Below are 27,618 nucleotides of genomic sequence, written 5' to 3' on the forward strand. Positions count from 1 at the left end.
CATGGAGAATTTTGTTTTTTTTTTTTTACGATTCCACCAAGACTAGACATGTTTGGTATCTAGTTACTCAATGCAAATCCTCCCACCCCCCCCCCCCCCCCCACCCCCTCCTCATTTTACATATTAGCAAAAATAAAACATTTGATATAATATTGTGTTTTATTTTGCACTAAAATCCGTTTAAGGCTGGATTCACACCTATGCATTTTTAGTGCTTTTTGCATTTTGCTGATTTGCACTACAGTCCATTTAACATGGTTTCCTATGGAATATGTTCTGTAGTGCAAATCTGCAAAATTCAAAAAGCACTAAAAATGCATAGGTGTGAATCCAGCCTTAATGTATTTTTTTCCATTAAATATGGATAAATAACTGCAAAAATAGTGTGCAACTTGCAACTACCACCATTTCATTCTCCAAGGTCTCCGCTTTTCAAAAAATATATACATTTTGGAGGTTTACAGATGTTTCTAGCAAAAAAAAAAAATCAGATTTTTAACATTCGTGCAAAACCTTTAAAAATTGCCCCAGTAGGCAAGCGGTTGAATACCGTACACGTCCTGTACCTCACTCTGCTGCTGATTTTTACTTCCACAGGACCTATTTCAAATTTTTCTATTTTTTTTTTTTTTATGGCACCAACAGTGCTTTACAGATTACCCTGAGCTATTCCCATCAGCCCCAGAGGAGCTGAAATTCTTAGACAATTCTTATAAAACACAGTCATACAAGAACACAACCAAGGGCCGATTTGTTAGAAAGCCAAAAACAAGGGAGTGGTGTCCTTGGTCATAAATGAGCCCACAAACCCAGTGCTGTAAGGTAAGTGCTAACACTGTGTTGTACTCTACGTGGCTCTAACATTGGCTTTCCTGCTGTCAGGTGATTGGCGGCGGCACCCTGCTGGGTACTTATTGTGGACGGAAGTCTCCTGGAACTCTGAAGACCTCGAGCAACAAGGTGGACATTCTGTTCCACACCGATGACTCTGGTGACAGCAAAGGGTGGAAACTGCACTACACGACCAAAGGTAAGACCGGGCGCTCTCTCCGTCCTTCAGTCTCACACTTATAATTGATTCACCCACTTCATTGTAGGAAAGCCAAATTTCCCCACAGTGCACCATCTACCAGAGCCATGTCCTGCCTTTATTAGCTTCAAGAACGCCTTGCTGAAAACTTTGCCGAAACTTGTAAATGCATTATGTACCCCACGACTCGTCTTCATTTTTCATTGTGTGTCTATGGCCAGGAGGGATGAGCCAAATCGAGAGTTTTCATTTCCCCCAAACTTTGAAAAAAATTGGGAGATTTTTTTTCCAGTTTGGTTCATTTGGAATCAACGTAGAAGGCAAAAATGAAGGTAGTTTTTGGTGGCTTTTAGGGGCACATTTACACGTCCTGAACTGGTGAAGTTTACTGCGAATACCCGAGGCTGGATCCCTGACGCTCAGCCTGTAGGACTCAATGACAGGCTGAAAGAAGCTGGGGCTGCCTGCAGCTGAAAGCATATATCAGCGTATCCAGCAGTTACCCGCCATTAGGGACAGGTGTTCAATCCTGGACACAGGAGACAGGTTCATCTAGCGCCCAGGGCAAGGATGCAGAACCGCACCCCTCCCCCACTGTTAATGCATACCGTAGAATGGGTTTACTGTCCTGTGTCCATTGTCTTGTTCCGCTGTGTCCAGGGCAGCTGCCCCTCCTGCTCACCCCTTGTCCTGGCCCTGTTACAGGGTCAGACGTTTATGCCTAACCACAGTCAACTGCTGGTTGTGCGGATACATGTCTACAGAAATGTATAGTTCTTTACAACAAGACCTTCACCTTTACTCTTCGCAGACCCGACATACACATTCTGCACAGTGCAAGTCCAACACTAACAACAGGATAGCCACCTAGCTCTTCCTTGATCCTCACTCTAGGTACCCTCATAGATAGGTTCTCCATCAGAGCCTGTTATGGGCCTACCCCAAAGGGTTCATTTCCATACAATTGACCCCATACAAAGAAATTGAGGGTGCTGCTTCAGGCTCTAGTAGATTCTTATATGCCAACAACCATCTGGGAGTGCAGGCAGGGAAAGAACTCGTCTCAGCTCCATAGAAGTCAATGAAGAAGAAAAGGAAGTCCCAGGAGCCTCACATCACACAATACCCTCATGTAATGACTGAAAGTAGCCTCAGCCAAGACTCCATCCAGGCCACACCCCTAACAGGTTTCACCCTACCCACAGGACTTAGTCATTGGAAGCCCCATGGGCAGGGTGAAACATGTCAGGGGTGTGGTTTGGACGCAGTCTAGGCCAAGGCCACTTTCACTCTTTGCATGAGGGTTTTGTGTGATCTGCGGCCCCTGGGACTTCTTTTCCTTCTTCACAAGCTTACTTGTCAGTATATCTAGGGTAGTCTTTTCCCATAACCCTCCGCTCTAGGCTCCTCCTGGCCATAATATATAGAGCTGACTAACTCCACCCACCCAGGGGAGGGACCTTACTAAAAAAAAGGGTACTAACCCCTGCTTACAAAAGGAACATCAATAAAAATGACGAAAGTACCAAGAATAAAGAGCACTTGATTTAACCACTTCCCGCCTGTAGGATGTCATATGATGTCCTTCCCCTGCAGTCTTCTGGGACACATCACAGGTCACAGAAGACTACAGGACCATTCACGAAGCCCAGCACAGTAGGAGGCTTCACTTCCGCTTACTTGCTATGCTGGTTGAAGAATCACTGGACATCGCTGGATGCCTGTCCTTATATTAAAAGTCAGCAGCTAAAGTATTTGTAGCTGCTGACTTAAAATTTTTTGGGGGAAGCCTGGAGCTCCTCTTTAAGTAGCCTCAAGGAGGATTCCCAGGAAAAGGCAAGTGTTAAGAATATATGCTTTGTAACCTGTAGCAATGCAGCTCTGATTACTGATTCATAAAATCGTACTTCTTTTCCTACAGCTGTCAAATGTCCAACGCCCAAAGCCCAGGATTCATTTTCCATAATCAGTCCTGAGCAGAAGGAGTATCAGTTGAGAGATTATATCGTGGTGTCTTGCAAAACAGGATATCAGCTGATGGAGGTCAGTATAACCATTGGGATTGGAAACCTTCTGGAAATCTGTCTGGCAGGGATTGTTGGGATTTCATTGCATGCACTGGATAACTCCAACATGGAAGTTGTAATGACAAGGTCTACTCCATCTAAAAGTGTTAAGTCCTTCTAACGTCTTCTGTCTTTTGGGCTCTTAAAATAGACCAAGTGTGTAAGGCTGGCATAGGTAGCCTACCAAAATTCCTAGTTTGATCTAACTCACTGCTGTTGTGATGGTGTCACTTTCTCCTGATGCTTCTCCATAAAGCAGAATAGACTTACCTGCAAAATAGCGGCGCCTTAATAATGGCCATGTAGGAAGAAGTGTGAGTACTTTTGGAAATTCTTGCACAACTATATGGCCAAAAGTGTGTGGACAAAAAAATCCCACAGACACCCTCCAAGATTTTGTGGAAAGCCTTCCCAGAAGAATGGAGGTTGTGATAGCATGGTTTGACCAGTTTGGTGCGGAGAAACTCAAGTGTCCTGCACAGAGCCCTGACCCCATCCCTACTGAACACTTTTGGGATGAATTGGAACTCCAATGGCGAGCTAGGTCTTCTCAAACAACATCAGTGCCCAACCTACCAAATGGGCACAGATTCCCAAAGACACCCTCCAAAATATTGTGGAAGCCTTCCCAGAAGAGTGGAGGCTGCTAAAGCCACTGTGGGGAGCAACTCCATATTAATTGCCATGGTTTTTTTTAGAATGGGATGTCAAACAAAGTTGTAATGGTCAGGTGGTCATAAACATTAGACCATAACGTGTTGAAGAAGAGAAGTGACGATTGCTTAGTGCCCACATAAAGTAAAATTAAGGCAAACCTAAGCATTGTTTAGACATGTACAGTGATCAAATAGACCCGCAGCTTTCAAAATGATATTTCAGCTTGCTATATGACACCCAATCTTTCGAATGCATCTGCTTGGGAGGGCACCACAGAAGGAACATCAGCAACCAAACAGATGGGCATGCTGCTTCCTTTCCATTTTCCAAAAAATTTTATTGCCATTTTTGCTTTTTTTTACTGTACAAAGACGAGTACAAACGTTTGCAGACTCAGTTCAATAGTATATTCAAGTGGGCTTGAACCAGTGGGCTTATAACAGAGAAAGGTATAGACCACATAGAGTTCCATAATTGTGTATCCAATTGAAGTAGAGGAGGTCAGCATCCCCCCCATGGTATCAGTTATGGTGGGGTGTGTGGCCAGCAGCCACCCTGCTTACTGTATAAGATGTAAATGCAATCCAGTAGAACAAGACAAACGATATAAAAAGAGAACTACTCTGAAATGTTCTTTTGTTCCCCGACTTTTGGTATAGTGTCCCAATGAACTAATCTGGGGATATACAGTATCTCACAAAAGTAAGTACACCCCTCACATTTGTGTAAATATTTTCTTCTATCTTTTCATGTGACAACAATGTCAGATATGACACTTTGCTACAATGTAAAGTAGTGAGTGTACAGCTTGTATAACAGTGTAAATTTGCTGTCTCCTCAAAATAACTCAACACACAGCTATTAATGTCTAAACCGCTGGGTACAAAAGTCAGTACACCCCTAAGTGAAAATGTCCAAATTGGACCCAATTAGCCATTTTCCCTCCCCGGTGTCATGCGACTCGTTAGTGTTACAAGGTCTCAGGTGTGAATGGGGAGCAGGTGTGTTAAATTTGGTGTTATCGCTCTCACTCTCTCATACTGGTCACTGGAAGTTCAACATGGCGCCTCATGGCAAAGAACTCTCTGAGGATCTGAAAAAAAAATTGTTGCTCTACATAAAGATGGCCTAGGCTATAAGAAGATTGCCAAGACCCTGAAACTGAGCTGCAGCATGGTGGTCAAGACCATACAGCGGTATAACAGGACAGGTTCCACTCAGAACAGGCCTCGCCATGGTCCACCAAAGAAGTTGAGGTCACGTGCTCAGCCTCATATCCAGAGGTTGTCTTTGGGAAATAGACGTATGAGTGCTGCCAGCATTGCTGCAGAGGTTGTAGGGGTGGGGGGTCAGCCTGTCACTGCTCAGACCATACGCCGCACACTGCATCAAATTGGTCTGCATGGCTGTCATCCCAGAAGGAAGCCTCTTCTAAGATGATGCACAAGAAAGCCAGCAAAAATTTTGCTAAAGACTAGCTGACTAAGGACATGGATTACTGGAACCATGTCCTGTGGTCTGATGAGACCAAGATAAACTTATTTGGTTCAGATGGTGACAAGCGTGTGTGGGGGCAACCAGGTGAGGAGGACAAAGACAAGTGTGTCTTGTCTACAGTCAAGCATGGTGGTGGGAGTGTCATGGTCTGGGGCTGCATGAGTGCTGCCGGCACTGGGGGGCTACAGATCATTGAGGGGACCATGAATGACAACATGTACTGTGATATACTGAAGCAGAGCATGATCCCCTCCGTTCAGAGACTGGGCCGCAGGGCAGTATTCCAACATGATAATGACCACAAACACACCTCCAAGACCACCACTGCCTTGCTAAAGAAGCTGAGGGTAAAGGTGATGGACTGGCCAAGCATGTCTCCAGACCTAAACCCTATTGAGAATCTGGTGGTGGAGGAGCGCAAGGTCTCTAACATCTGCCAGCTCCGTGATGTTGTCATGGAGTCCTCTTCCACTGGCAACCTGTGAAGCTCTGGTGAACTCCATGCTGAAGAGGTTTAAGGCAGTGCTGGAAAATAATGATGGCCACACCAAATATTGACACTTTGGGCCCAGTTTGGACATTTTTCACTTTTGTTGCCAGCGGTTTAGACATTAATGGCTGTGTGTTGAGTTATTTTGAGGGGACAGAAAATTTACACTGTTATACAAGCTGTACACTCACTACTTTACATTGTAGCAAAGTGTCATTTCTTAAGTGTTGTCACATGAAAAGATATAATAAAATATTTACAAAAATGTGAGGGGTGTACTCACTTTTGTGAGATACGGTATGTACAACTCGCCAGGGTAGAAAGGAGAAGAAAGGAAGGAATAAATGGGATAGACTGTGCAACCATGCTGCTCCGTACCATGTTGTAGGGCTAAGTGTGGGCTCTAGGAGTTACCTGAGAAATATTCGATCCAGGGATCCCATGTTTTTTTTAACAAGTGCAACTTACCATTCAGGATGGCCGAGAGTTTCTCATTAATCATTATCCAAGAGAATTCGGTCTTAACCAGATCAAATGAGATGGTGGGAGTCTTCCAGGATTGGGCTACTGCAATGAACACAAAAGAGATCAATCTCCATACATGTCTCAGAGCCTCTAGAATTGGTTGGCCCAACAGAGCTTGTTGTTGGGTCTTTTTTAAGATGTGTGCCCGCCAATGAGTATATAAAATTGTACACTCAAATCCAAAATCTGCAAACTTTTGGGAAGTCCCACCAAATATGCCGTAACGAGCCTTCCTGTGCTGCCTGATTTCTAAACTTGGAAAGGAAATTAAGCTGGGCTGAGTGCTAAAACTCAGGGGGAAGAACATTCATTTAAGTGATCTTTTGCCATTGAGCTTTGCCTTTAACCAAGACACCTGTGGCTATAGCTTTATCGTACTTTGCTGTCTCCTTCTCCTGCAGAACGACAAGGAACTGAAGACCTTCACCGCCCTCTGTCAGAAGGATGGAACCTGGCACCGTCCTATGCCCCGATGTCAAAGTAGGACTAACGGTTTATGGTGCTGTTGTTGTTGGGGATAGCTTTGGGCCCTGTTCACACCTTTTCAAAACTTAGATGTGTGTTGGCATTTAATTCATTTTGCTGCAAAACACAAGAAGAAACATGTAAATGCATGCTAAAAATTGACAAATACCAGCAACTAATGTTCCTGCACTGCACTCTGGGACACAGCCTGGACCTGCTGGACCCTGGGACTATGCTTAACTCCTAAGACAGTGCTGCAGAGTGCTGCAAAACCTCCTCTCCCCGGTGCATCAAGAGGGCATCACCTGTGGTAAGGTTCTCACTTTGCCCAGGGCAGGTGTGCCTATGACATTAACGTATGTCATCACAAACGGAAAAAATGCACAATACATAAAGTTGTAAAGTAAAGTGGACCTGGTGTCACATATACACTATATTGTCAAAGTATTGGGACGCCTTCCCTTCCACGCACATGAACTTTAATGGCACCCCAGTTTTAGTCCGTAGGGTTCAATATTGAGTTGGCCCACCATAATCCATAACCCCCTCACCCAAATGATTTGGACCAGTGCACAAAGCAAGGTCCATAAAGACATGGATGAGCGAGTTTGGGGTGAAGGAACTTAACTGGCCTGCACAGAGTCCTGACCTCAACCCCATAGAACACCTTTGGGATGAATTAGAGCAGAGACTGCGAGCCAGGCCTACTTGTCCAATATCGGTGCCTAACCTCAAAATCGCGCTTCTGGATGCATGGTAAAACATTCCCATAGACACCCTCCTAAACCTTGTGGACGGCCTTCCCAGAAGAGTTGAAGCTGTTATAGCTGCAAAGCGTGGGCCAACTCAATATTGAACCCTACGGACTAAGACTGGGATTGCCATTAAACTTCATGTCCATGTAAAGGCAGGTGTCCCAATACTTTTGACAATATAGCGTATGTTTTTATGTTAAAGAAGTTGTTTCAATACTGATATAAGGTCAGCTGTTGATTCATGTTTCAATAATTATCTTCATTTCAGAAAAGAAACGTTGAGTGATTCTTTAGAAAGGAATATCTTTGTGTTATTTTTGACTTTTGAGCTCCTTCCCTGAATGAAGCCCGATTTGTGAGCTCAAGTAAAGCTCAGTTGTTAGTGCCGCTTCTCACGTGAACGCGCCTGTCTGCTGTAGTCAGATGCTAGTGGGAGGAGGGGGAGCGCTGTAGACCTACACCGGCTCAGCACCCACAGCTTAGATTAATATGGTCAAAATGTTGGACGCACTTTGTCCCCTGGGGACTGGGGGAAACTGAGTTGCATATAGTGAGTAAAATAATTACTTGATCCCCTGAAGATTTTGAATGGTCTATAATTTTTATCGTAGGTGTATTTTATATGATAGAGACAGAATATCAACCAAAAAAAAAAAAAAAAACACATGATACAAATGTTGTAAATAAATTGGTGGAGAAACCCTTGTTGGTGATCACAGAGGTCAGATGTTTCTTGTAGGTGGTGATCAGGTTTGCACACATCTCAGGAGGGGTTTTGCTCCACTCTTCTTTACAGATCTTCTCCAAATCCTTAAGGTTTCTTGGCTGTCGCTTGGCAACTCGAAGTTTCAGCTTCTTCTATAAATTTTCTATAGGATTAAGGTCTGGAGACTGGCTAGGCCACTCCATGACCTTAATGTGCTTCTGCTTGAGCCACTCCTTTGTTGCCTTGGTGGTATGTTTTGGGTCATTATCATGCTGGAAGACCCATCCATGACCCATCTTCAGTGTTCTGGCTGAAGGAAGAAGGTTCTCATCCAAGATCTTACAATATATGGCCCCATCCATTGGCCCCTCAATGCGGCAAAGTCGGCCTGGACCTTTATCAGAGAAACGGCCCCAAAGCATCATGTTTCCACCTCCGTGTGTGACTGTAGGGATGGTGTTCTTAGGGTCATACTCAGCATTTTTCTTCCTCCAAACACAGCGGGTCAAGTTGATGCCACAGAGCTCAATTTTGGTCTCATCTGACCACAGAACTTTCTCTGAATCATTTAGATGTTCATTGGCAAACTTCAGACTGGCCTGTACATGTGTCTTCCTGATGAGGGGGACCTTGCGGACACTGCAGGATTTCAATCCATGGCGGTGTATTGTGATACCAATGGTTTGTTTGGTGACTGTGGTCCCAACTGCCTTGAGCTCCTCCTGTGTAGTTCTGGGCTGATCCCTCACTTTTCTCATCATCATCCTCACCCCATGAGGAGAAATCTTGCATGGAGCTCCAGACCGAGGATGATTGATGGGTATTTTGTATTTCTTCTTCTCACCAATCTTCTTGCTGATGGTCTTGTAGCCCCTTCCAGCCTTGTGCAGGTCTACAATCTTCTCCCTGACGTCCTCTGACAGATCTTTGGTCTTCCCCATGATGGTGAGGATTGAATGGAAGAAAGAGATTCTGTGGACAGGTGTCTTTTATACACAAAACGAGTTGTTGTTAGGAGCATTAGTTACATTGACAGGACTAATCTGTGTACCACATGAGCTCCTACTGTAGCCAGTCTGTGGGGGGCAGAATTATTGTTGGTCTGTAGGAGGATCAAATACTTATTTTACTCACTAAACTGCAACTCCATTTATAACAGTGGCAGCTGGTGGTCTATTTTTGTGGAGGGGGGGCGGCAAACAATGCACCTACAGCCACCCTCCCCCCCGGTGGTCAGGTCACCCGTACCCCCAACCCTCCCCCCCAGTCGGTCACCAGCCCCGCACTTACCTCATCTATCGGGCAGTGCTTCCTCCGGGCAATGGGCGGCGGCTTCCCCTGCGTCTCCTCCTCAGCATCACAGCGGCTTCCGCCGTGCGTCTCCTACCTTCTTCTCCCGCCTCCTCATAGTCGGCCAATAGGATCACTTCTCATTTCGGCCAGTCGGGTAAAGGGTCTCAGGCCAGGAGGGAAATCAGGAAGATAATATTGTCACACAATTGGGTGGTCTCGGGGGGGAAGTGCCTTGTGCCCGTACCCACCCTTTTTTTAAAGCCTATTAGAGCCTCTGGCTCTAATCACTTGCTTCAAAAAAAGAAAAACCCCATTGGAATCAATGTGTCCGGATAGGGGGGCAGCGCCCCTGCATTATGGGCCGCCACTGATTTATAACATTTGTATTGTGTGTTTTTTCTGGATTTTTGGTTGATATTCTGTGTCTATCATATAAAATACACCTATGATAAAAATTATAGACCATTCATTTCTTTGTAAGTGGGCAAACCTACACTATCTGCAGGGGGAACAAATTCTTATTTTCCCCACTACTTCTTTAGGTGCATGCATGTAATGTCAACATTTCCAGGTATATATCACCTCTCACAGAGATAACAATGTCTTTATCTTCAATTCCCTCCCAGAAGGATGGAGCCATCTTTGCTCAGAGACATCATCCAGGGTCATCTCATTTCCTGAACGGGGGGAGGGGGGGGGGGGGGTGTTGGCTTAAAAATGTCCCAATCATGTAAACCCTGGTGCCAGTACAGATTTTGGCTTTGTTAAAGGATATATTCCCCTCTTGAAACAATGTTACATGTTTCATCCATATTTAAGGTGGAACTTATAGCATGTTCCAGCTCCTGCGGCCTCTCCCCCTGACACCCCCCCCCCTTCAGTGTGGCAGTGGGCAGGGGATCTTCTCCCCGCACCTGCTGTCACAATTAAAAAAAAAAACAGTCCAGCCACACGGGGCTCCGCCCAAATTGCTGCGTCACTCATTCACAGTTCTCTGTGAATGAATGAACTACAAGTACCGTTATCCACCTGAGAAGACGGCTTGTAGTTCTGCATGAACTAGAAGAGTGGTGGTGAGCGCCCTTGTAGTTTATTCACAAGCCCTGCAGGTTTCACACTGACAGCCTGTATCAAGGGGGGGGGGATGGGCTGAAAGCTGATTGTCTGTAGAAGCCGGACATTGTATCCCTGATCCACTGACTGATCATAGGTGCAATGCTTTCCTGGCAGGAAAAAAAAAATGCACATTTTTTTTTAATGCAAAAATACAGTATGTGCATTTATTATTTTTTCTAAAAAGGTGAACTTATCCTTTAACAAATGAAAGACACAGATGACCCGTTGTGATTTGTCTGATCACTGGGGGGAGAGGAGACTGAGGAAATGATTCTTCCTGCCTGCAGCAGACTGATGACATAATCTCAGCCTGGGCATAGTCTCTGGAATTCACTGCTGAGTTAGGAATGATACTGTTGCTGTGTACAGTGACATGCAGGGGCGGACTGACCATTGGGGCAGCCGGGCACTGCCCGAGGGCCCCATGCCACTAAGGGGCCCCATCACGGTTGCCAGCCTCATTAAAACCAGGGACAGTATGTAAAAGTCTGTGTTTTTTTAAAAATCCCAAGATTATAGCTGCCCCGCCTCTCCAGTACCTTTTCAGTGTGTATGTGTATTCTGTGTGTGTATACTGTGTGTCTGTGTGTGTGTACTGTATGTGTATATACTGTATGTGTGTGTGTGTATACTGTGTGGCCCCATAATCTATTGCCTGGGGGCCCCATAATCTTCTCCTCTTGCCCGGGGGCCCCATGAGTTGTCAGTCCGCCCCTGGTGACATGTCAGGAATTTATTCATATAGACTTTGCAAAGTTACTGGGAGATCCACTCCAAGGTGTGAATGGGGCCTTAGTAATAAAGTTTTTTCTTGTATCTTTTTTTATGTTATTATTTTCATAGTATTCAGGGCAATAACATTCTCTGTTGTGTATAATTGGTGGCTGGGATGTGAAAGTTATGACGGTCGGTGTCAGCACTGACGTATATGTTACGGCCTCAGCATTGTTGGAGCCGCTCTGGTGTTCCTGTCACAGCCAATCGCTGTCAGTATTACATCTCTCTGTTTTTTTTTTGCAGTCGTAAGCTGTAATAGTCCGGACATTCCGCGCAATGGTCTGTACACCTTCCTGACCAAGCCCAAAACAGTGACGTACCTCTCCGCCATCACCTACAGCTGTAATGAGCCGTACTACAAGATGGTGACTCAGAGAGACAGCGGTACGTACATGATGGTCAATTCTGTTATAAGTGGAGGGGAAATTATGAGATCTACATCCTGGGCACCATTCTCGTAGTGTGGGTCTCCGGGCACTCAGGTCCTGGTATAGGTTTGATTTTCCTGCCATATTAGTATTGGAGTTTGGGTGCACGGGACATTATGAGGTATACACCATCCTCGTAGTGTGGGTCTTTAGGCACTCATGTCCTGGTATAAGTTTTATTTTCCTGCCATATTTATAAAGGGGTTTAGATGGACTGGACATTATGGGGTCTACACCCTGGGCTCCAAGCTAGTAGTGTGGGTCTCCGGGCACTCATGTCCTGCCATAGGTTTTATTTTCCTGCCATATTTATAAAGGGGATTGGATTGAGAAGACATAATGGGGAGGACATCCTGGGCTCCAAGCTAGTAGTGTGGGTCTCATGGAACTCACGTCCTGGTATAGTTTTTATTTCCCTGCCGTATATTTATAACAAGGTTTAGATGGGAAGGACATTATGGGGGATGGAGGGGACATTATGGGGTCTACACCCTGAGCGCCATGCTAGTACTGTGGGCCTCCGGGCACTCAGGTCCTGGTATAGGTGTTTTTTTCTGCCATATATTTATAATAGGGTTTAGATGCAGAGGACATTATAGTGGATGGAGGGAACAATATGGGGTCTACATCCTGGGCTCCAAGCTAGTAGAGTGGGTCTCCGGGCACTCATAGACTGGTATAAGTTTGCTTTTCCTGCCATATTTATAAAGGGGCTTTGATTGGAGGGGACATTATTTCTATTTTTTATTATTATTTTTGTTGCCCGGTTGCTATCTTTGTAAGGTGACCTTGGGGGGTGTTCTGAAAGGCGCCTATAAATAAAATGTATTATTATTGTAATGGAGTCTACATTCTTGGCACCATGCTAATGGTGTGGTTCTCCAGGCACTTATGTCCTGGTATAGGTTTTATATTCCTACCATATTTATAACGGGGTTTAGATGGAGTGGACATTATGGGGTCCACATCTTGAGCTCCAAGCTAGTAGTGTGGGTCTCCGGGCACTCATGGATTGGTCTAATTTTGATTATCCTTTTGTATTTATAAAGCTAGTAGTGTGGGTCTCATGGAACCCATGTCCTGGTATAGGTTTTCCTGCCATATGTATAAAGATGTTTGGGTGGAGGGGACATTATTTATTTATTTATATATTTATTTATTTTTGTTATCTTTGTCAGGTGACCTTGGGTGTTCACTGTTCTGAAAGGTGCCTATAAATAAAATGTATTATTATTATAATGGAGTCTCCATCCTGGGCTCCATGCTAGTAGCGTGGGTCTCAAGGCACTTATGTCCTGGTATAGGTTTTATATTCCTACCATATTTATAAAGGGGTTTAGATGGAGTGGACATTATGGGGTCCACATCCTGAGCTCCAAGCTAGTAGTGTGGGCCTCCGGGCACTCAGGTCCTGGTATAGGTTTTCCTATATAGGTCCTGCCATATTTATAAGGGGGTTTGAGTGGACGGGACATTATGGGGTCTACATCCTGAGCACCATGCTAGTAGTGTGGGTCTCATGTGGCACTCAGGTCCTGGTATAGGTTTGAGTTCCTGCTGTATTTAAGCAGTGGAAGGGTTTGCATCTACTGCATCTAATTCTAATCTCTTCCAGAGCTCACCAATTCAAGGTAACTGGATGGCCCCCTTAAAGATGACCTCCAGGTATGGTTTTTATTGCATAGTTCTAGCTTGGACCAATGTAATTTTTACATATTCCATACCTGAGGGGCTACTACAGTGATCGCCGCTATCTTCTGGGCCCTGTGATGAGCATCTGCCCTTCTGCCCAGTGTTCACAGAGGGTCACTCTTTTGGCACGGCCACCATTAATTTTTTTTTTTTTATTAATTCACAGCATTTTATGATTGGGCGAGGTAGTAACCGTCACATCACCACAACCTCATCCAGCAGAGAATGCCTTGCGTTTATTGCATTCTTGGAGTGGTGGTTGTGCTAAGTGAGTGCCCCCCCACCCATTCACTATGCAGAAGGGCCCTGGACCCAGAATCCAGCAAGGATCACTGTAGTAACACCAACTACCACAGCGGTCCACGAGGTATGGAATATTTATACTTACATTGGTCCAAGCTGGACTATACCATAAAAAAAAAACATACTTGGAGTTCAACTTTAAAGAGACCCTGTCACAAACTTCAACCATTGCAGGTAAAAACATAGAATAGTTGAGTGTTTTTTATGCTTACTTGCAGCAATTTTCCTTTCCATAAAGGAATCGGATTAGTATTCACTTCCAATTTGAACTTACTAGGAAATTTGACTACTCCGGGAAGAGTCAATTCCCTAGCCCACCCCCCTCCTCGCTTGTCATAGGCCCTCTCCTCTTCTGCCCGGCATGTGGTGATTGCAGGGCAGTTGCACCGCAGCACCATTAACTTGAATAGATCACATTTGGCAATGCCGGATGAACACTACTGGGAACCTAAAATTTGGAATTTATAAAGCCCTGAGTGGCTGCATGTCCTTTTTTTAGGTGTGGGGGCAGTAAAACTGTGGCTTGCTTTGACTGCCCCATACACCTGTGTGGACGTGCCCTTAGAGGGGATATCCATTACATTGGAGAAATTTATTCTCACTTCCTGTCGTGTCTCCGGGGCAGGAGGCCAAGGGAAATCTCCACAGTAGGACACGCTCAGGATCTGTCGGGATCTGTAAACACAGGTGCTGGCATCGGGTGGAACTCCTCTATGCTCCTCCCAGCAAAAGAGCCAGCTGTAAACCAATGACCCAACAATGCTTTATTGTTTCCCGGACAACAAGCACAAAGAGGCCCCGCCCGCGATCCGCCTCAACTGACGCGTTTCACCACAAGGTGAAAACGTGTCCGTACATTCATGGAGCTAACCTTGATGTAAATAACCTTATCAACGTGCAGTAATATTGTAAATTGGAACTCCAGGAAACAAAAAAAAAAATTAGAAGGTAGATTGTGCCAGCGTATTCCAGAGGGCTGCCGTGGATGCTGAAATTCTCAGTTGTATTCTGCGACAGGTGCAGTTTAAGCTACGATGTTCTGGGTGCTGCTGCAACTTCCCATCTTATACATCCATGATAGAGGGGGGGGGGGGCGCTCACTCAGCACCTCCTCCATATAGAAAAAACACCTTTTTATTATGGAGGAATACAAGGTGTTCTGTGATTGGACGGGGGTAGACAGCAATTTTCATCCTTCTCTCTTCCCCACCTCGTCCGATCACAGAATGCCTTGTATGATGAAAGACGTTTTCTGGATGGACGGGGGTGCCAAGCGAGTGACCCCCCCTATCATTGATGTACAAGGCGGGAAGTAGCAGCAGGGGGGCCCAGAGGATCATAGTGCACACTGTATCCCTCACAGAATACAACCGCTAATTGTAGCATCCCCGGCAGCTCTCCAAAGCTGCTCTAATCTTTGCTAATAATGATGACCCCAGAAAGTCCTCTTACCTGTACTAACGCTGTCATGTTTGTATGTTCTCCAGCTAAATTCACCTGTAGAGAGGATCGAATCTGGAAGGATGAGAATGGAGGAGTCCATATTCCCATTTGTGTGCCAGGTACATTATTAGAGTACAAATACCGTCCTGCATACACACCGCCTGCACTGATCAGGGGGAGTTCAGGATACACCACCATGGGTTCAAATGTAGCAAACTCACAATAATATTTAGATCTTTTATTTTTTAGGCCTCATGCACACTGGACTTTTTTAGACGTTTTTTCACAGCTGCTGTTTTTGGCTGTAGACGTTTCTTTCTACAGTCAATAAACCCTCCAGCATGTTATCCTTTGTGTCCGTTCACACATAGGCTGTTATCAACTGGTTTTGGCTGTAAAAAAAAACAAAACTAGCGGGTTCTGAGAGGAGTTTTTCAGCTGTATAAACGCTCTAACGGCAAACGCTCAAAAACTCCGCTCACAAGCCTTTTAACGTTTTTGGTCCATTGGAAAAAAGAAACAAAAAAACCCATTAAAATACGCTAACGCTGAAAAACGCAAAAAAAACGATATCGCAAAAACTTTGCAAAACTCACTGCAAAGCTACTGGTGTTTTTATAAAGTAATTATAACGTACAGTGTGCGTGAGGCTTTAAAGTGAACATCTTCTTTCTACTTCTCTCTCCTTCTTTATTCTTCTTTTTCCTATTTCTACTTTTGTTCCCTCTTCTTTCTTCTTCCTCCTTCTTCTTCTTCTTTTTTCTTCATTCTTCTTTTCTTTTCTTTCATTTCTTTCTTTTTCTTCTTCTTCCTTCTTTCTTCATTCTTATTTCTTCTTCTTCCTTCTTCTTCTTTCACCTTCTTCCTTTTTCTTTTACCCCTTTCTTCTTTCTTGTCCATCCTCCCTTTCTTCTTTTTCTTTCTTCTTCCACCTTATACTTTTTTCTTTCTACTTCATTCTTGCTCTCTTTTTTTCTTCATTCTTCTTCTTTCCTCATCTTTTATTTCTTTCTTTTTTTTCATTCTTCCTATTTCTTCTTCTTCCTTATTCTTCTTTCTTCCTCTTCTTTCCTCTTCTTCTTCCTTCTTCTTTTCTCGTCTTTATTCTTCTTCTTCTTTCTTTTCCATCCTTCTTTTCTTCCTTTTTTCTTTTCTTTTTTCCTTCTTCCTCCTCCTACTTCTCCTTTTTTTTCTTTCATTCTTTTTTTTCTTCTTCTTCTTCCTTTTTTCTTTCTACTTCATTCTTCCTCTCTCTTTTTTTCTTCATTCTTCTTCTTTCCTCTTCTTTCATTTCTTTCTTTTTCTCCTTTCTTCTTCTTCCTTCTTTTGTTTCATTCTTCCTCTTCGTTCTTCTTCTTTCTTCATCTTCTTTCACCATCTTCTTCTTTTACCCCTTTCTTCTCCATCCTCCCTTTCTTCTTTTTTTTTCTTCTTCCACCTCCTACTTTTTTCTTTCTTTCTTTCTTTCTACTTCATTCTTGCTCTCTTTTTTTCTTCATTCCTCTTCTTTCCTCATCTTTTATTTCTTTCTTTTTCTCCTTTCTTGTTCTTCTTCCTCCTCCTTTTTTCTTTCTTTTTTTTCATTCTTCCTATTTCTTCTTCTTCCTTATTCTTCTTTCTTCCTCTTCTTTCCTCTTCTTCTTCCTTCTTCTTTTCTCGTCTTTATTCTTCTTCTTCTTTCTTCTCCATCCTTCTTTTCTTCCTTTTTTCTTTTCTTTTTCCTTCTTCCTCCTCCTACTTCTCCTTTTTTTCTTTCATTCATTCTTTCTTTCTTCTTCTTCCTTTCTGTTTTTCTTTCTACTTCATTCTTCCTCTCTCTTTTTTTCCTTCATCCTTCTTCTTTCCTCTTCTTTCATTTCTTTCTTTTTCTCCTTTCTTCTTCTTCTTTCTTCTTTTTTCATTCTTCCTATTTCTTCTTCTTTCTTCATCTTCTTTTACCTTCTTCTTCTTTTACTGCTTTCTTCTTTCTTCTCCATCCTCCCTTTCTTCTTTTTCTTTCTTCTTCCACCTCCTACTTTTTTCTCTTTCTTTCTTGCTCTCTTTTTTTCTTCATTCTTCTTCTTCTTTCCTCGTCTTTTATTTCTTTCTTTTTCTCCTTTCTTCTTCCTTCTCCTTTTTTCTTTCTTTTTTTTCATTCTTTCTATTTCTTCTTCTTCCTTATTCTTCTTTCTTCCTCTTCATCTTCTTTCCTCTTCTTCTTCCTTCTTCTTTTCTCGTCTTTATTCTTCTTCTTCTTTCTTCTCCATCCTTCTTTTCTTCCTTTTTTCTTTTATTTTTCCCTCTTCCTCCTCCTACTTCTCCTTTTTTTTCTTTCATTCTTTTTTTTCTTCTTCTTCCTTTTTTCTTTCTACTTCTTTCTTTTTTCTCCTTCTTCTTTCTTCTCCATCCTCCCTTTCTTTTTCCTCCTCCTACTTCTCCTCTTTTCTTTCTTTATTTTTTCTTCTTCATCCTTCTTCACTTCTGTTTTTTTTTCTACTTCATTCTTCTTCTTTTTTCTTCTTTCTCCTTCTTCTTCTACATTCTTCCTTTCTTCTCTATTTTTCCTTCCTTCTTCTTCTTATTTTTTTCTGCTTTATTCTTTCTTCTTCATCCTTCTTCTTTCTTCTTTTTTTTTCTTTCCTACTTCTTCTTTCCTAGTTTTTCTTTTTTCTTCTACTTGCTTTAATCTTACCAGAACATGGGAAGCGGGGGTGCCCCCTAAGTGCCGTATTTAAAAGTAATATTTAATAACACAAGATTAAAAAGACTCACAAGATGTCAGTGGGAAAGATCGCCCATCACACGATAAACATCGGCAGCTCGTCTCCGTCCTGCAGGCTTCTCCTGGTGGTCCGGACAGCTTGGAGATGGTAGGGAAAGGCACGGATGCCCTGCAGGTTCAGGAAGTCCACGCCAACCAGCGGAAGTGACGTCACCAGGAGGAGAGCCAGACATGTCGTATTTGTATCAGGCTACGCGCTCGGATCCTCCGACTCTTTCTACATTCCTCCCGGTGACGTCACTTCTGCTGGTGTGTTCCACGCTGGAAGTGTGTTCTTCTTAGGATCACCAGAGGCAAATATTTATTTTGGGTATTTATATAGTGCCAACAATTTACTCAGTGCTTTACAAGTTGTACATTTACAATGGTTTCTACCATCAAAGAGCTTACAGTCTAGGTTCCATACACTGGCCAATTTAGACAGGAGCCAATGAACCTAATGGGATGTCTTTGGAGAAAAACCCACTCAAGCACAAGGGGGGCATGCAAACTCCATGCAGATAGGGCACCAATTGGGATTCAGAACAAGGACCCTAGTGCAAGGCAGGGGTGCTAATCACTAAGCCACCGTGCTGCTGATAAAGTATAAAGACTAAATAAATAAAAGCCTAACAAAAAAAAACAAAAACGAATGCAGCCACCACATATAAGGACTGGTAGGCCCGTGTGATATGACATTTTTGTTCTTGGGTGTAGGTACACTTTAACATTGACAGACATTGAAATATTGACAAATACACTATATTACCAAAAGTATTGGGACGCCCGCCTTTACACACACATGAACTTTAATGACATCCCAGTCTTGGTCCGTAGGGTTCAATATTGAGTTGGCCCACGCTTTGCACCTATAACAGCTTCATCTCTTCTGGGAAGGCCGTCCACAAGGTTTAGGAGGGTGTCTATGGGAATGTTTGACCATTCTTCCAGAAGAGCATTTGTGAGGTCGGGCACTGATGTTGAACGAGAAGACCTGGCTCGCAGTCTCCGCCCCAATTCATCCCAAAGGTGTTCTATCGGGTTGAGATCAGGACTCTGTGCAGGCCAGTCAAGTTCCTCCACCCCAATCCCGCTCATCCATGTCTTTATGGACCTTGCTTTGTGGACTGGTGGGTAGTCATGTTGGAACAGGAAGGAGCCGTCCCCAAACTGTTCCCACAAAGTTGGGAGTATGAAATTGTCCAAAATGTCCTGGTATGTTGATGCCTTAAGAGTTCCCTTCACTGGAACTAAGGGGCCAAGCCCAACCCCTGAAAAACACCCCCCCCCCCACACCATAATCCCTCCTCCACCAAATGATTTGGACCAGTGCACAAATCAGGGTCCATAAAGACATGGATGAGCGGGTTTGGGGTGAAGGAACTTGACTGGCCTGCACATAGCTCTGACCTCAACCTGATAGAACACCTTTGGAATGAATTAGAGCGGAGAATACGAGCCAGGACTTCTCGTCCAACATCAGTGCCTGACCTCACAAATGCTCTTCTGGAAGAATGGTCAAACATTCCCATAGACACCCTCCTAAACCTTGTGGACGGCCTTCCCAGAAGAGTTGAAGCTGTTATAGCTGCAAAGGGTGGGCCAACTCATTATTGAACCCTACGGACGAAGACTGGGATGTCATTAAAGTGCATGTGTGTGTAAAGGCAGGCGTCCCAATACTTTTGGTAATATAGTGTAGGTACACTTTAGCACTGACAGACCTTAAAATATTGACAAACACACTGAAGGACGGGGTTAAATTGCTTTAACAAAAATTGTGATCTAGCATATCTTTTGGATTGCTACCAACAGTTCTATAGTTGTATAAAAAGTTCTGATGCCGGGCGATTAATTGTGAGCTCTTTTACCCACAGTGTGCGGAAAGCCTTCAAATCCCGTCACCGGACACAGCCGCATTATCAATGGTGCGGAGGCGGAAGCGGGGAACTTCCCTTGGCAAGTTTTACTGCTTAAAAATGGGCGTGGTGGTGGCATTCTGATAGGAGAACATTGGGTGATGACGGCTGCCCACGTGATAAGGGAAAAGGCAGACCAAGCCAATCCAGATGACGCCAATAACCTGCACGTTTTCATCGGTGACATGGATGTGGAGAAGCTGATAAAACGAAGTAACCTGGCCGTTCGGGAAGTTCACGTGCATCCAAGTTATAAATTTGGCTACCATGACCACGACATCGCTCTGATTCGCCTGAAGGATCCCGTCACCATGGATGAGAACACCTCCCCTATCTGCCTCCCCGGAGACGGTGACGAGTCCCTGTACGATGCCGGCACTGTGGGGTATGTAAGCGGATTCGGAATGACGGAGAAGAACAAAATTTCCAACCTTCTGAAATACGTGGCTCTGCCCATGGTCCAGCGGGACAAGTGCCAGGAACATCTAAAGAAGAAGCAAAGCACGTTGCCTGCAAGCAGTAAAATCAAAGGGGAGAAATTCACAGAGAACATGTTCTGCGCCGGATTTCCAGAGGCCGAGAAACGTCAGCAAGACTCGTGCCAAGGAGACAGCGGGGGGCCATATGCCTCTCAAAGCGGGGACAAGTGGGTGGCCACGGGTATTGTGTCTTGGGGTATCGGTTGTGGTAGCGGCTATGGGTATTACACCAAAGTCAACAATTACATGCATTGGATAAAAGGCCATCTGAACAGTTAAAGTGTCTGTAAAACCAAAACTTTGAGGGATTAAGATAGAGAAGGGTTAAATGCTTTATAAGGTTAAAGGGGAGTTCCAGCGAAAAAATGTATTATTTTTTTTTAATTAATCCTAGCATTATTACTAATGAAATACAAAAACGAGTATACAATGATCATGGTCGATTTAGCAAAAAATATAAATTTCTTACTGCATCTTTTCTCTTGTTGTGGCCGTTGCCATGGTGATTGTGGGGCGTGTGAGGCCCAATCGAGATCTCTTCCTGGATTAGCTTTGGAGAGGTGCATGCTGGGTAACCAGCATGCACCTTTCGATCTCGCGCATGCGTGATTCACCGGCCGTGGCGCCGATTGTTTTCAAAACTTGCCATAACAACGGGCGGCGACGAAGGAAGGTCCCGCCCCATTGTTATGGCAACATCACGGTACTGCCCACAGACTCCTGGGAAATGAGGACACATCATTTCCCAGGAGCACAGGCGAGGGAGGAAGTGACGAGGAGAGCTCCGCGGACCAGGAAGTGGCAGATTAGAAGGACTACATAGCAACAGGGCGATTCTGGTAAGTCTAAAAAAAAATTTTCCTCCAAATGTTTTTTAATAGGTTTAGAGGAGTCCGATTCTGATGAAAAAAAAATTTCAGGGTGGAACTCCGCTTTGTTATTTTCTTTTTTGCTGCCTGTGTCTTCTTGGGGAGATCTCCCTTTACTTCCTATCCTGGGGATTCAACAGGAAAATGTGAGGAAATTACCCCCAAACGTTCGCTGTCGGCATTTTGCTGAGGGATACCACTCCAGGCTTGCAAAAATTTACAGGAACTAGTCTTCAGCTAAAAGCAACAACAAGAAGATTCAAAGGGTAACTCCACTTTCTTTGGGGAAAAAAAAAATAGCAAATAAAGAAAAAATAATACAGTGGAACCTTGGATTAGGAGTATAATCCGTTCCAGGAGAATGCTTGTAATCCAAAGTACTCGCATATCAAAGCGAGTTTCCCCATAGAAGTCAATGAAAATGAAGATAATTCGTTCCGCATTGACTTCTATTGCATGCAGTACCGCATGTGGCCAGAGGTGGAGGGGGGCGCCGGAGAGCCTCGTAAATACTCTGGGACAGCTCGGATGAACTCGGAAACCGAGTATTTCCGAGTGATTCCGAGTATTTCCGAACGGCTCCGAACCGTTCCGAGTGTCACCGGCGCCCCCACACCTCTGGGCCAAATGCGGTACTGCACACCCCATTGGCTTGAATTCTGCTAGTTTTGTGAGACAACACTTGCAAACCGAGTCAGGATTTAAAAAAAAAAAAAAAAAAAAGAAGTTGCTCGTCTTTCAAAACGCTCGTTAACTGCGTTGCTCGTAAACTAAGGTTCCACTGTATAGCGTGTACAATTGCGACACAAGTCATATTGTAATTTGAATGTTATTAAAAATTACCTTTCCTTTTTAATCTGCCGCCGCTGTCATTTTCTATAAATGCAAAGCAATATGGCTACCTGGAGTTGTTCTGTACACAGAATGCGTACTGACCACTCCCCCAGAAACATCATTTCCCGCTGGTGTGATTGGCTCACCAATTTTCCCAGAAGTCCGCACTAAGATACAAAGTCAGATTTCAGGGATCCCCTGCAACAAAAATGTCATTTTGTTGGTGAGATATTTCCAATGGGAACACGTCTAGTGGCCCGTACACACGATCCGAAAATCGGACGACAGATCGTCTGACTTTTTTTCGCTTAATAGTCGCAAGTAGAAATTGAATAGGTCACTAAAGTCACCAAAATTCTCGTACGACAGACATAAAAAAAATCGGAAGTGATGTCACGTGTTGTAATGCATTTTGTATTGTATTTTCGGACGACAACTGTACTGACTAAACGAAAATCGTACGATTTGGTATCGTACGAGGAGAATTTTCGCGCTTGTCCAGACGAATAATATCGGATGAGCTGTCGTGATCGGCTCCCTGAAAGCTCTGTACTAACGATCCAATTATCGTACGATTGGCGTCGAAAGCGGTATTTTTCGTCCGATTTTCTGAATCGTGTGTACGGGGCCACAAAGCGGTGCAGGCCCAGCAGATTTCCTCATTAGTGCTCTGCAGCTGCCACAGCTGACTGATAATTATGAAACCACTCCCATTAGACCCACTGTCAGCACAGAGGCACAGACAAACACACCGGGATTTCTTCAGAATAACAAAAAGGTAGAAATCTGCAACAAAGGTTGTTATAATAACCGTACAGAGACCACCCAGAGGGGGAGAATGTTTTTCTTTCTCAACAAAGGTGGAGTTACGCTTTAAGAGATGAACGCATTTTGCCCTTAAAAGGAATTAGTGGTACAGTTACCTCCACCACGAACCCCTGTTAGGGGCAAAATGTGTCAGGGCTGGAGACATTTCTACCTTTTCCCATAAATCTTTGATCTTTGGAATTCAACGGTGATGAGACTTACTTCTTCCCTGTTTGCGAAATCGCCCAAAAGAGGACAAAATTCCCATCCTAAGAAGCTGATTTAGAGAAAGGTGTCCCAAATGGGGGGGGGGGGGTGAACTGTCCTCACTTCTTGCTCTGTTTACATACAGTTGTGCTCAAAATAACAGCAGTCCAACATCACTGACCAGATCAATCACTGTTTTTGCTATAAATTATATTTCTACATAGCTCCCAACTGTCCCGGATTTCAAAGGGACTGTTCCGGATTTCAAAGGGACTGTCCCGGATTTCAAAGGGACTGTCCCGGATTTCAAAGGGACTGTCCCGGATTTCAAAGGGACTGTCCCGGATTTCAAAGGGACTGTCCCGGATTTGGAACAAAGTCCCTCTTTCCCTCCTTCCTCCTCTTTGTCCCTCATTTTGGTCCGATTTATATAGTTGTATATAAAATACACTTTTTAGCTTTCAAAAAGTTTTTCCCAGTGCTAAACCTTTCATCCAATTTCTAAATTGCTGCATTTGGAAATTTTAAAAGCCAATAGAAAGGAATAGTAGTGATAAAAAAAAAAAGCACTTGTGGGTTTAACCAATCATTTTTTTTATATAGGTCTCCTTTAAGGGGGCGTGGCAGGGGGTGTGCCTATTGCCTACATACTTTTGCTAATAAGTGTCCCTCGTTCCCATCTCAAAAAGTTGGGAGGTATATTTCTACTTGGCAGATAATTTACTAGTAGGTGTAGTAGAGTAATAGAAAACCACCAGACCCAGCCGTCATGACATGCATGCTGTTGATTCTGTGTAATTGAATAATTAATTTGAAAGGGGCGTGTTCAAAATAATAGCAGTGTGGAGTTCAATTAGTGAGGTCATTCGATATTTAAAGGAGAAGTACGGGGGAAGCTCATTTGGCTGGACTTCTCCTACGGATCACAGGAGGGTTAGTTCGTTCTGCACTCCTGTGACCCGTTTTCAGCAGACAGCGGGCTGAAGTCCGCTCTCTGCTGACGTCACAGAAGCTGGTCCAGGCTCAGCGTCATCACGACCATGTGATCCCTGGACCGACACCCAGATCAGCCTATCAGCAGGCAGCTGAGAGCCTGAGCCCAGCCGCTCCCCACTCCCCCTCCACATCCCAGCGCTCCAGTGAGCGAGGACCAATGCTGCATCCACCTAGGTAAGTATGAATATATAACAACTTCAACTCTTCTGGAAAGACTTTCCACAAGGTTTAGGAGGGTGTCTATGGGAATGTTTGACCATTCTTCCAGAAGCGCGTTTGTGAGGTCAGACACTGATGTTGGACGAGAAGGCCTGGGCAGCAGTCTTCACAGGCCAGTCAAGTTCCCCTACCCCAAACTGGCTCATCCATGTCTTTATGGACCTTGCTTTGTCCACTGGTCTAAATCATTTGGTGGAGGGGGCATTATGGTGTGGGGGGTTGTTTTTCAGGGGTTGGGCTTTGCCCCTTAGTACCAGTGAAGGGAACTCTTAAGGCGTCAGCATACCAAGACGTTTTGGACAATTTTATGCTCCCAACTTTGTGGGAACAGTTTGGGGACGGCCCCTTCCTGTTCCAACATGACTGCACACCAGTGCACAAAGCAAGGTCCATAAAGACATGGATGAGCGAGTTTGGGGTGGAGGAACTTGACTGGTCCTGACCTCAACCCGATAGAACACCTTTGGCATGAATTAGAGCGAAGACTGTGACCCAGCCTTCTCGCCCAACATCAGTGCCTGACCCCACAAATGCTCTTCTGGAAGAATGGTCAAACGTTCCCATAGACACCCTCCTAAACCTTGTGGACGGCTTTCCCAGAAGAGTTGAAGCTGTTATAGCTGCAAAGGGCGGAGCCAAGTCAATATTGAACCCTACAGACTAAGACTGGGATGCCATTAAAGTTTATGTGGGTGTAAAGGCAGGTGTCCCAATACTATAGCGTATTATAGCGCTAGTTCTGTCAGCAACCTGTTGCAATACCCATAGCCATGGCGGTGAGAATGGAATATCCAGTTGGATCAGGGTAGGACATTGGGAGCGTATCCTCAGGAAGGACAGAAGACAGGTAGCACTACGACACATTGGTAACAAAAATCCCTTTTGGGGTTGAGACTTGTGGCTCACAATATACACTATATGACCAAAAGTGTGTGCACACCTGACCATCGCACCTATATGAGGTTATTGGACATACCATTCCAAAACCATGAGCACTATGACTTTTCACAAGATCATGGAGCGTGTCTGTTGGAAAGCCTAAGGAATATTTGTTAGGTCGGGTACCGATGTTTGGTGCCTGGCTTGGCATTTCAGTTCATTCAAAAGGTATTTAATAGAATTGAGGTTGGGAGACTTTTTCTTTAGTGAGACCAGGTTCAATGTTTGAAGAACAGTGACCTATGGTGACCAATCCATAACCACCTTTCGTTGTTTAGCCAGGCCTGGTTGCATGTTATGAGCTGCTGTCCACCATTGTTCTTTATTCTTTGAACACCACTCAAATGGTTTCCTCCAATTCGCATGGAGTAAGGTAGTGATGTTGGGTCTACCCTGTTTGAAAGCTCAGGCAGGGGATGGTTCCTTCACCTCAGCATATCCCTGCCAATGTTAGCCAGATTGATAAATCAGCTGCTTGTTATTGAAGGCCTCTTCTTATAGTAGAACTCTAGCCAAAATAATTCCTTTAGATACAGTTGGTTAGAAACTCTGACAGGTCAGGAATGCTGTCCGTATCCCTGCTCAGAAGATTCACCTTTGCTTCTTCTGATAGTACCCAAAACGCAAAGTGACGGGAAGGTTCTTCATTGGGGACCTCATGGAGATTCCAACCCTTCCCCACTCTATTCGAAAACCAAAAAAAAAAAAAAAGCCGGACTTTTATGTATTTCAGAAGGGTAACCAGTAGAACACGCTTTGCAAAATTCAGCTATAACTGCACGAGACGTAAAACGAATAATCTAGATATGTATTTTGTATTTGGATGTACCATATGGAAGAAAATAATAAAGTTCAATAAAAACTTTGGGATTGAGCCAGGCAGGTAATAAGTCCTGTTTTGAAAAAAACGTTTGTCTCTTGTTGCTTCTGGACAATAATCCAAAACTAAACCTAAATTGAAGTTTCTGCTAAATGCATAGCTCCCAACTGTCCCGGATTTTGAGGGACTGTCACTGATTTGAAACAAAGTCCCTCTTTCCTCCTTATTTGTCCCTCAATTTGGTCTGATCTATAGAGTTATATATAAAATGCACTATTTATCTATCCAAAAGTGTTTCCCAGCGCTAAACCTTTCATCAAATTTCTAAATTGCTGCATTTGTAAATACCAAAAGCCAATATAAAGGAATAGTAGTGGTAAAAATAAAAAATAAACACTTGTGGGTTTAACCAATCATTTTTGCTGTGTAATTCTCCATTAAGGGGGCGTGGCAGGGGGTGTGTCCTATGCCTACATACTTTTGCAAATAGGTGTCCCTCGTTCCCATCCCAGAAAGTTGGGATATATGTAAATGTGAAGCCTCGTACACACGATCGGATTTTCCGATGGGCATTGTGCGATGACAGGCTGTTGGTGGAATTTCCGACCGTTTGTACGCTCCATCGGACAATTGTTGTCGGGTTTTCCGTGGACAAATGTTGGATGGCAGGCTTTAAAATTCTCAGCGGACAAATGTCTGTTGTCGGATTTTCTCGAACGTGTGTACACAAGTCCGTCGGACAAAAGTCCAAAGTACAAACACGCATGCTCAGAAGCAAGAATGAACCGGAAGCGGCCAGTCTTGTAAACGAGCGTTTGTAATGGAGAATTAACATTCGTGACGCGGCAAATGATGAAAACTGGAAATGCAGCGCACAATTCTCTTCTTCTATAATGGGATAATAATGAAGCTGCTCTGCTGGTGATACCGATGGAGTTATTGCAAATACATTTTCAAAGGCTTTTTTTTTTAGCGATATCAAGAATGATATTATTATGTTTTTTCTTTTTTTTTTATTTGGACAAGTTACCACAGCACCATTATCCTGTAGTTTTTAAGATCAAAGATACAACTATGTTGGTGTCCCTTGTTATTTTTACATTGTATATTTTTAAATGTAACTGCCGACTCCCAAACTGTCATTTGAAGTAAAACACAAAGCCAAGTATTATTCTACACTATTTTATTATTGTGCATTAAAAAAAGAAAACAAAAAAAATTAGACATGATATCTGCCAATAGAACTTAACCAAAAAGTACATTCTATGCATCCAAAAATATAGAAAATATAACAAATCAAATCATTATTATTCAACCAAAAAATAAAATAAAAGCCTCATGCATGTGTCCTGCTTCTTAATATAGGGGGGTCAACAATGCTAAGAGTTGGTGAAAGCAGGGATCCATCATCCGGAGATAATTCCGAAAATCATCCGGATTATTCTCCTGGAGCTCCCGCAGCAAAGGCATATGACATTAATTGGTCACGATTTAATAAAGCAACCAATTTTTGGTCCAAGAACTCCTCCTCCTCCTGTTCCTGGAC

At 43.8% G+C, this 27,618-nt stretch overlaps 1 protein-coding gene across 1 annotated transcript in view; it reads left to right on the top strand.

Annotated features, from left to right (window-relative positions):
* The window catches only part of LOC141105548 (complement C1r-A subcomponent-like), a 47,539-nt gene extending 20,128 nt beyond the window's left edge, over nt 1-27,411 (top strand). The window contains exons 6-11 of the mRNA XM_073595438.1: nt 883-1,030; nt 2,952-3,073; nt 6,667-6,745; nt 11,621-11,761; nt 15,288-15,362; nt 19,861-27,411. Of these exons, the coding sequence (XP_073451539.1) occupies nt 883-1,030; nt 2,952-3,073; nt 6,667-6,745; nt 11,621-11,761; nt 15,288-15,362; nt 19,861-20,660 (1,365 nt within the window). The 3' untranslated portion in view covers nt 20,661-27,411. The remainder of the gene's footprint in view (nt 1-882; nt 1,031-2,951; nt 3,074-6,666; nt 6,746-11,620; nt 11,762-15,287; nt 15,363-19,860) is intronic.
* The last annotated feature ends 207 nt before the right edge of the window (nt 27,412-27,618 follow it).

Source organism: Aquarana catesbeiana, linkage group LG08 (assembly GCF_042186555.1).
Source record: "Aquarana catesbeiana isolate 2022-GZ linkage group LG08, ASM4218655v1, whole genome shotgun sequence".
In the NCBI taxonomy this organism is placed as follows: domain Eukaryota; kingdom Metazoa; phylum Chordata; class Amphibia; order Anura; family Ranidae; genus Aquarana; species Aquarana catesbeiana.